Source organism: Diabrotica undecimpunctata, chromosome 8 (genome assembly GCF_040954645.1).
Source record: "Diabrotica undecimpunctata isolate CICGRU chromosome 8, icDiaUnde3, whole genome shotgun sequence".
NCBI lineage: Eukaryota > Metazoa > Arthropoda > Insecta > Coleoptera > Chrysomelidae > Diabrotica > Diabrotica undecimpunctata.
The window spans coordinates 88,394,421-88,405,742 of NC_092810.1; the positions used below are offsets into that span (position 1 = coordinate 88,394,421).

General features: G+C 32.7%; 1 protein-coding gene across 1 annotated transcript in view; it reads left to right on the forward strand.

The window, feature by feature from the left end:
• Positions 1–6,028, forward strand: part of LOC140447740 (uncharacterized) — a 399,971-nt gene extending 393,943 nt beyond the window's left edge. The window contains exon 17 of the mRNA XM_072540569.1: positions 5,794–6,028. Coding sequence (XP_072396670.1) covers positions 5,794–6,028 — 235 coding nt within the window. The remainder of the gene's footprint in view (positions 1–5,793) is intronic.
• The last annotated feature ends 5,294 nt before the right edge of the window (positions 6,029–11,322 follow it).

Genomic DNA, 11,322 nt, shown 5'->3' on the forward strand with positions numbered 1-11,322 from the left:
GCATTTTGGCCAGTTTTGTATAATCATTCGAAGTGACAGTTTATAATAATTTGGCTATTTATTTGAATTCTAACCGATTAGAGTGAAGTTTAGTGTGAGAAAATATTAAGGTAAATATATTTATAAATTGTGTATTTTATTTATTTGGTATTTATCTTCTTCTGTATAAGTGTCATCTCCGCGACGGAGATGGACTTTAGAGATGGTTCGGACTTTAGAGACGGCTGCTCTGAAAAGTTCATTTGATATACATTCGTACTATTCTCCCAAGTTTCCCAGCCACGATATTCAACGTCGCCCTATGCTTCTTTTTCCTTGAATCCTTCTCTGCATAATCAATCGGAGCACGTTGTATTTTCTCTTTCTCAGAACCTCTTTGATTGTGACGTGTTCTGTCCACGATATTTTAACAAGTTTTCTGTACCCCCACAGCTCGAATGATTCCAGTTTTTTTATTAATGCCACATTCAACGCCCGAGCTTCCATTCCATAAAATAAAGTCGACAAAACGTAGCACCTAGCCAACCTAAATCTTAGCTCCAACCTACAAATCTCTTGTGCCGAGTAGTCTTCTAATTTTGTTAAAATTTGCTCTTGTATTTATAACTACCATTATTGTTCTGGTCATGTCGTGGAAAAATAAGAGACCTCTGTCTACTGCGGAGCTTTTAGCTTTATTGGAGGAGTATGAAGATTTACTGGTGGCAGATACCGTGGAGGCTGTATATCTTCCGCCTTCTGTAGACGAACTTACTGATGAAGAAGAGCTTGCCGATGATATATGTGAGGACGACAGAGATTTGCCAGATGTCGCAGGGACTTGCGAAATACATGCTAGTTTACCTGCTATATCATCATCACCTGCTACATGCTAAGATGAAAATAATCTCCTTTTGCCTTCAAGTTCAAAGAAACGAAAAATGTCTCAAAATACTATAAAAAAGAAATTAATCAAACCAATTCCAAATTGGAAAAAAGAGCATCCTGTATATGTAACGGAACCACAAAATGAGGAGAAACATAGTTGTAAAGAAATTGAACACAGAGTAGCAGGCAAAACTACTTTCGAACTATTTTCGCTATACTTCAGTAATGAAATATGGGATAATATAGTTTTATTTCTTTTGTTTTATTATCTTTTGACCAATATAGTTTACAAAACTATATTGGTCAAAAGATGAGGATAAAGGAATACCGATAGTTAGAAATTGCATGAGTAGAAACAGATTCGATTTCATCAAACAAAATATTCACTTATCAGATAATGATAAACTCGATAAAAACGATAAATTTTCAAAAATAAGACCCCTTTTTGATTTGATAAATGAAAAGAACATGCAGTTTGGAGTATTTTCTTATAATCTATCCATAGATGAGGAGATGGTGCCATATTTTGGAAGACATAGTTGTAAGATGTACATAAAAGGAAAACCAATTAGGTTTGGGTTCAAACTATGGTGTCTATGTAGTTCAAATGGCTATTTATTTAAATTTTTACCTTATGGTGGAAAAACAAGTGCTTATGAAAACGAGTTGGGTCGAGGCGAAAACGTTGTGCTGGATTTGTTGTCAGTGATTGAACGGAAATCTAATCATCGCATATTTTTTGATAACTTTTTCTCATCTTACAAGCTATTCGGTTTGTATCAAAATATTAAAAAACAAGATCATGGTACTTACGATTTTTCTTACGATTCTGAACAAAGTGTATTGTTAGTTAGATGGAATGACAATTATGTAGTGACAGTTGCAACAAATAATTGTACCATTGAACCTCTCGCAGGTGCAAAAAGATATGACAGGAAAGAAAAGAAATCCAACTAATTCCTCAGCCAAAATTAATAGCTGAGTATAATCAACATGTGGGTGGTGATGATTTGCATAATAACGGCATATCAAATTACAGAATAAAGGTAAAAGGAAAGCAATGGTGGTGGCCCCTTTTTATAAATGTGATTGATAGTGTAATTGTTAATGCGTGGAAAATATTTAACGTGGCAAATAAAACCAAAATGTCACAATTAGATTTTAAGTCTTACATAGCAGTTACCCTTATAAAAATGGAAGTACCGCTCATCGAAGATAACGCTCAAGGAGAGGGTATATCGGCTTCAAATGATCCAATCAACAATCCTACAAGATCCAATTGTGCAATACCATCCAGGAATAGTTTGTTAACAGAAGTTGTATTTGATAATGTTTGTCACTTCATTGCAGAGGAAGAGAAGAACACAAGAAGAAGATGCAGACAATGCAAAAGTACAACTATATATATATATATATATATATATATATATATATATATATATATATATATTATAAGTAAACGTTAAATATTGGGTTTGCAGCAATAAAAAATGAAACGTGTACTCTTTTAAATCTTTATTCCAAGCTTTCGGACATTGGTTATGTCCTTCATCAGGGAGCTACAAATGTGATGAATAAATTGTTGGCGTTGGTATAATTAATTAAAAAATTCACTACTTACAAACTTAATGAGGTTGTATCAACGAAGATGTATTATAATGTTGATAAAATTTATCACAGTCTCTCATCTTTTTTTAATATACAAAACCTATTTTTATGTTTAAAAATTTTAAAAATTATTACTGTACATCCAATAACACTTAATTATTCTAAATACATAAATGACATTATTTTGACAAAATTCTTTTAAATGTCAATTGATAAATTTTTTTTTATTTCAACTTTAACGTGCTCGGCTACTATGGCCACTTACACAGAATTGATAAATTATTGTTTGTGTTATTGCATTTATCTAGTAGTAACAAATAGGAGAACATTTCATTTAGATGACCAATATCCGTTCTATGATTCATTGCATTGTTATTTTGGCAAATGTAGGCCATTTCAAGAAAAAGTCTTTTGGTGATGTTACTTTCCTGTTCTACTACTTTGATGTTATTATAATCTATTTGATGCCCATTTTTAAATGCATGTTCACCCAATGCACTTTTTTCAGGATGCAGTCTATTATCTGACTTGTGGGATGTAATGCGGTCTTTAAGGCATCTTGATGTTTGACCATAGTATACTTGTTCACATGATCCGCACGGTATACAGTAAACAACGTCAGTTAAAGACAAGAGTGCGGATTGGTCTTTAAGTTTAGAAAAAACTTTGTTAACTGTTGTAAATGTCCTTAATGTATGGAAGAAAGTTAACAAAGTTTTTTCTAAACTTAAAGACCAATCCGCACTCTTGTCTTTAAATGACTTTGTTTACTGCATACCGTGCGGATCATGTGAACAAGTATACTATGGTCAAACATCAAGATGCTTTAAAGACCGCATTACATCCCACAAGTCAGATAATAGACTGCATCCTGAAAAAAGTGCATTGGGTGAACATGCATTTAAAAATGGGCATCAAATAGATTATAATAACATCAAAGTAGTAGAAAAGGAAAGTAACATCACCAAAAGACTTTTTCTTGAAATGGCCTACATTTGCCAAAATAACAATGCAATGAATCATAGAACGGATATTGGCCATCTAAATGAAATGTTCTCCTATTTGTTACTACTAGATAAATGCAATAACACAAACAATAATTTATCAATTGACGTTTAAAAGAATTTTGTCAAAATAATGTCATTTATGTATTTAGAATAATTAAGTGTTTTTGGATGTACAGTAATAATTTTTTAACTTTTTAAACATAAAAATAGGTTTTGTATATTAAAAAAAGATGAGAGACTGTGATAAATTTTATCAACATTATAATACATCTTCGTTGATACAACCTCATTAAGTTTGTAAGTAGTGAATTTTTTAATTAATTATACCAACGCCAACAATTTATTCATCACATTTGTAGCTCCCTGATGAAGGACATAACCAATGTCCGACAGCTTGGAATAAAGATTTAAAAGAGTACACGTTTCATTTTTTATTGCTACAAACCCAATATTTAACGTTTACTTCCTTACGTTGTCAGCAAATACTTCTGGTTCATTATATATATATATATATATATATATATATATATATATATATATATATATATATATATATATATATGTGTGTGTGTGTGTGTGTGTGTGTGTGTGTGTGTGTGTGTGTGTGTGTGTGTGTGTGTGTGTGTGTGTGTGTGTGTGTGTGTGTGTGTGTGTGTGTGTGTGTGTGTGTGTGTGTGTGTGTGTGTGTGTATGTGTGCTTTGAATCATTTCACAGTAAATAAAAATTAAATAAAAATTTTTTTGTTCTGACAAATCCCAACGTTACGTATACGCAACATTTTGTTATTAAAATACTAAAAATTTTTATATTTTTTTTAACTTGATAGATGAGTATTTAGATATAATTTTAGCAAAAAAATAAAATAAAAAAAACAAAATTTGTTTTTTTTTTACTCTTGGGAACTAATGGGTTAATAGGGTCGAATAATCTGATAGCTCTGTCGGCGAGGCCGATAACTAATGATTTCTTTTAGGTCAAGGGATGATGAGAGTTGAAGTTCAGATATCTCGACGACCAGATTTTTTTTAGTGTACCATGAAGTAGTATAGTACTATTTTGTTTATGTAAAGTCAGGTCCAGAACATTGATTTGAAATTTTTTTTCAACTTCTAATGTGAAGTTTTTGGTGGTGAAGGTATTGAAATTCATTTAATAAAATATCTATTCTTCATATTCTATATCTTCAAGGTGTCCTAAAACTAATTAAGCGATAGCACTAGATATGCTAACACCCATATCACATCAATCTGTTTGTTGTAAAATTTTGCTTTTAATTTAGGAAATAAGTTGACTTTAATATTGTTTCGACTGCTAATAGGAATTCTTCCAGAGGTATGTCCAGTCCAACCGCCGTCACAAAACATGAAAATGAAAAGTAACATACATTTGATTTTGACACAACTAAGATCCTAAAAAGTGAACCTAACAGAAAAAAGAGGGAGCTCCTAGAGTCTTCAGAAATTACAAAAAAATAATAATGTAATAAATGATACAAAAGATGTCAAAAATTTAAACAAAATATATTCCAATTCAATTTAAAATATACCGACAGGATAATTTCAGAACGCCTATGATTTAAAATCAATTAATTGTTTAAATGATAAACCAAACATCAACAAAACTACATATTAAATTTAAAATACATTTTACTTGTAGTAACTTAGTGAGCCTGTCCTATGTTTTTACTATTATTTTAATTGTGATGTTCAATGGAATACTTGTTCGCAACCAATTTTTGCATGCTTTATAAGTCAAAGATTCTTTTTGAATCGTTTTTAGGTATGTCTTTTGTTAAAGTGTTTTTTAGTCAATACTATTTCTTGACAAAAAGCATGGATAGCGTTTTCTGCCGAAACGTCGAAAAAAAAAGTGAATTAAAATGTCAGCATCATAGACAATTTTTTTGATGAACCTAATCCCAAGAAATTCTACTAAAAAAATATAACTAAGGTTCAAGAACCAAACCCAATCTACAATACATTATATGAAAGATATAAGTGGCCTTATAAACAAAGATTAGTTTGAAAAAATTGCTTTTCCAGTACTTGTAATAGATTTTTTGTGTGTTTCATGCTGCTGCACAGCAATTCCAGGTAAGGAGATAGTTTAATTAAAAACGTACGGAGCGTAACTAGTAAGACATCATTATCATTTAGGATACGTATGGTCTTCCCACTGGTGTAGATCTAAGACATGAGCCATATCTAATTCATTTTTTATCATTCGTCGAAGTATTATAGGTAATAATAATTTTACACAAGAGTAAATACTAATTTAATAACCTTATACAAGTACTTTTCCTTGTTTCAGTGTGACTGAACTTCTGTCACCAACATCACCCAGGAACGCAAGGAAGTCGCGCCCTCCATCAGCAACGCCACCAGGGACGTGTGACTCGACGCCCTCGAAGAAGATTCCTTCGAGGTTGTGGAGGCAACCGGGGGAGCCGCCCTCCCCCCAACGTTACGCCTTTATTTCTAGTTCTACATCTTCTATCCCAAGGCGGGCCCATAGTCGTACTAGAACGCCTGCTTCCACATCGTGATATTCTTTCTTGAATTTTTTGTTTTTCAGTTTTTAGGTGTATTGTGAAAAGTGGTAACGATGTAGTACTTTAAAGATTTGAATCAAAGAATTAAGTTGTTTTGTAGAACTAGAACAAATGTATACAAGGAGTGACATACATAACGAGACTGACGCTGTAAAATATTTTACTTTAACCCCATATTATCATCTTAAATACATAACCCTTCCCTATTCTACAACATTCCGTGCAAATCTTTTATTGTTCGAAACAGTACGGGAATTATTCTTCTGTTTGATCCTTCAAAACTTGTGTTGTTTTCTCTCTCATAGCTATAAATCTTATTCCTTTTAGTGCAGATTTTACCTTGGGAAACAAATAAAAATTGAACAGCGCAAGATCCAACGAATAAGGCGTATGATAAAAAACTGGAATTCTATACTAGCTTAGAAACTTTTTGGCAGACACTGCGAAATTTGCGCACACTTTTCGCATGTTTAAATTGTTACCTTTTTTTTTAATTTAATTGTTTACCTTTCACTTAACAAACAGAGTTTAATACAGGTAAACATCACTGACACACATATGAGAATTACAAGGCAAAAACACAAATTAAGGAAAGATTTAGAAAACACCTGAATAGAAACTTGTTACCTATAATCATTATAATCATTTATCAATTGATTCAGTTTTAGAAATCACCCGAATACTTAACCGAAGGTCAGATAAAAATCAGGTTTCTGATTGTTTTAATATTGTTGTTTGCTTTTGACGTACAAAGGTGACTGGGAAGTGAATCATCTCTTAGGGTATGGCTCCACGAGCGACAGATTGTCGCTAGCAGTAGCAGTAAAATTACGGCGGCAGTAAAGCAGTAAAATCATGGCTCCACGAGCGACAGTTTACAGCGCGCATATCGCCGCGTTTTGGTCTTGTAGTGGCTCTATGAGTGTTAATATGACGCAGATAAAATAAATAAATAAGTAAAATAAATTCAGACCGATAATACAATAATATAGTATGGATAATCTATCATTTCAACAAAAATTTGCTTTAATATTGGCATTGCGCCGTCGACGTAGGGTTAAAAAACAACGGAAATAGAGGATTCACCCTGTTCTAGAGCCTAGACAGACAAAGGGAAATTTTTTTCTTTTACACAACAAATTAAAAGAATATTCTGACAAGTTTTTTAAATATTACAGTATGTCAGTGTCTTCTTTTAATTTTTTATTATGTGAAATAGAAGATGTCATACGAAACCAGGATACATCAATGCGTGATAGCCTAAGCGCAGAAGAAAAATTAGCAATTATCTTAAAGTAAGATTTTAAATTACATATTTTATAATCCTATACATGTATCTACCTAAAAATAAAAAAAACAAAATATTTAACTATTTAACTTTCATTAGAATAAAAAGGGGTCGCCACCACTTCTTACCTCTGCGTATTCTGTAATTCGCTACTGAATTATCAAGTAGATCGACGGCTACCGTATGTCGATTATATTCATTTATCATATTGGGTTGATGTAATGAATCTTCCTTTTCCAATATCTAACTTGCTTTTTTAATGTACAATAATTTAAAAAATTCTGATGCGACATAAAATCTGCTTTGTTGCATTCCTTTATTTATGAATCACGCCAAGTTATCGAAAACGAAACATTAGTACTGAAGGATAATAAAATTTTACTATAAACAATAATTATTAAAATTTTATTTATATGATATGATTAGACAACCACTTATATAGAAATGAATCACCAGTTCGAAGAGGGAAATCCAAAAAATAGATTTTCGAGAAATCAATAAAAACTGTTTATTCTCTCTATTCAACGTTTTCTTGTTTAATAATGGCATCTATTATAAAATATAGTTTGATACGGTTAATTGGGATTGAAAAAAAACCATCCATTGATTTTTGTTATCTAGAATATGGATAAAGAAAATATTGGATTTATTTCTTTCTTAGAACTTATAATTTTTTGTTATGATTTGACACAAAATTGTATGAAAAAACTTTAAAGTAATTTATAAAAACAAAGAAACAACTTAACAAACACAGAGAAATAAAACAAACAAGAACAAAAATATCCGATTAAATGGTAATTACCGCTACAAGCGACAAATTACTGCTAGTGGAGCCACAAACGCGCTGCAAATTACTGCTAAAAAATAGGTCCGGGCCTATTCGAACTCGACACGACCTTGACGACGCGTCTCGGTCTCGAAACGAAATGACAATCTACAAAACGTGGAGCCACTCAGTAGCACTGCTGTTGTTTTCATTTATCAAGCTACATTTTACTGCTACTGCTAGCGACAATCTGTCGCTCGTGGAGCCGTAGCCTAAAATCTCCAAAGTTTCATATGTCTACGGCTACTGCTATAAAGTCTATTTATAATCATTCTAAAGAGCGGTGTTGCAGCGTCAGTCTCTTTATATCGTAAATATCTTCTCTGTGCTAGTAGGTATTTATATTAAATACTAGAGCGCCGGCAATATGTAAGACATTGCTGCCCATACTTTTTTTATTAACAATTTAACAAAAAATGGTTGCAATAGAAATTAAAAAAATATCTTTAGTTAATTCTAAAAGTACTGCATTTTTACTATTTAAAAATATATAAACTACTCATGGGAATATATTATTTATTTAGTATTGAATATATTTTTGTTTTTTTTTTAATGTTTTTCATTTATAAAATGAAATAAAAAAAAGAAAAAACATATAAGTCAAAAAGAAAAATTACACTCAACTCGATTATTTATATTGAACGGTCAATGAGTCGAAATGCAATTAATATTAATCTTGAAACTTTTTATTATTAACATTTTTAATGGATAAGAGTTGTTCTTTCACTTATTTTTCAGATATGTGATACTGAAAATCGTTTGGGAAAAGACTATGCAGTATTTTGGGTAACTCCTCATAACTTCCATTTTACCATTTATTTTGTATCTAAGTCTCTCTCACAAGATCCCTTTGATGTCGTTTATCGTTCTTCTAATTCTCTCCCAGTGTCCATGTACACATTTTAACTCTATTGTTTTATGCCACTTCTTTCACAAAGGTAACTTTAGACCCTTGTTGGACACTATGTTCTTCTTCTTCTTTAGGTGCCGTCTTCTTAGCGAAGGTTGGCCATGACCTCTGCAAAGTCTTCCCTATTTTGGGCTTTCCTTATTAAACTTTGAAAGCCTAATCCTGTCCAATCTTTGATGTTGCGCAGCCCGGTCATTTCTCGTCTACCCGGGTCGCGTCTGCCTTCTATTTTCCCTTCTATAATAAGCTGAAGGAAGTTATACCTCGTGTCTAAATATGTGTCCAAGATAAGACGTTTTACGCTTCTTGACAATTTCTGTGAGTTCAAGTTCTCTATTCATACGCCTTAAAACTTCTTCATTTCTAACGCGGTCGGTCCATGGAATTTTCAGCATACAACGAAATACCCACATCTCAAAGCTCTCTAAACGTCGTAACGAGCTGACTGTTAACGTCCAAGCTTCCACGCCGTGTAATAATACACTATATACATAACACGTTATCATGCGGTATCGTAGGGACAAATCAAGATTACGGGTAGTGAGTAACTGTCGCATCTTTAAGAAGGTGTTTCTTGCCTGTTCTATTCCACATTTAACCTCTTGTTCTTGGTCTAAGGTTTCATGTATCCAGCAGCCTAGATTCTTAAATTTTTTCACTTATTCAACTAGATTGTTGTTGACTAGTATGTTTATAACTGGTGTGTGTTTTTTTGAAATTACCATTGTTTTGGTTTTTTTTTACATTCACCTTAAGGCCGTATAGTTCTCCTTCTCGCACTACTTTGGTTAACAGAATTTGTAGTTCTTCTTCACTGCCATCAATTAGTACTGTATCATCGGCATACCTGATTTGTTCACGATTTTTCCATTGACTTTTATTCCTTCTTGTGCTTCATCTAGAGCATGTGCAAAGATGTCCTCTGAGTACAAGTTAAATAATAATGGTGATAGTATACAACCTTGTCTAACTCCTCTTTGGATGTTTATGGTTTCAGTCTCACCCATTTCAGTTCTGACAGAGGCGTTTTGGTTCCAGTAGAGTTCACGTATTGTATTAATGTCGTTTGGATCCAGGTTCTTTTTTGCAAGCATTCTATTTGCTGATCGTGTTTGACTTTGTCAAAAGCCTTTTCATAATCTATAAAGCACAAGTAGACATCTTTTTGTTGATCGCGACACTTTTGCATTAGAACAATCAAACTGAACAAAGCTTCTCGAGTTCCCATACCGTTTCGAAAGCCAAATCGTTCCGGACCCATATCTTCTTCGCATTTTTTGTAAATTCTGTTATGGATAATTTTTAGAAATAGCTTCAGAATAAGGGACATGAGACTTATTAATCGAAAGTCTTTACATTTTTTTGTGTAGTTTGATTTGGGTATAGGCACAAACGTAGACGTTAACCAATTTTGTGGAATTATACCAGTCTTGTATATACTGTTGAAGAGTCTTGATAATAGTTCTAAATTGTCTTCTTCCAAAAGTTGTATAATTTCACTATGAACGTAGTCAGGTCCAGAGGCTTTTCCGGTTTTCATATTTTTTAAGGCGTATTTTATTTCTGATGTTAAGATGGACAAGTCGTTATTTTCGATGTTTGTTTGTCTATCAATATTTATTGTTCTATCGTCTGAGAATAGGTTTTGTATGTATGTTCGCCATTCAACGCTTATTTCTTCTATTGTGGTCAGGACTCTATCATCCGTGCTTGTTATTGTGCCACACTGGCTAGCGTTTCTGATCCCACACATTTCTTTAATTTTCTTATGGAGAAGTCTATCATCATGTTTATTCTGTAGGTCTTCTATCTCTTCGCAAGTTTCTACAAGCCACTGTGCTTTTTTTCTTATTAGTCTTTGTATTTCTTTATATTTATTCCAGTCTTTGTTCTTGTGTTGTCGTCTCACATTCATCATTTCTAATATTTCATTAGTTATCCATGGTTTCTTGCCTCTTTGATTCGTGTATTTAAGGTGGTCTTCAGCTTTTAGAAATACAGTCTTAATTTCTTTCCATATTTGGTTTAAGTCGTCGGATTCTTCTGGTACATCATTTTCCTTTTGTCTGTTTTTAAGTTCTCGACATTCGTGGTTAACTTCTTGTGATATCTTCTGTCTCGTTTCTATATCCTTGAGTAAGCTCATGTCTGATTTCTGTTCTCTCTTCTTTCTTTTTATGCTTTTCAACGTGTTTTTGAATGTGGCGACGAGCAAGGTGTGATCGGAAGGGACATCTGCACCGGGGCAAGTTTTTGCGCTTTGT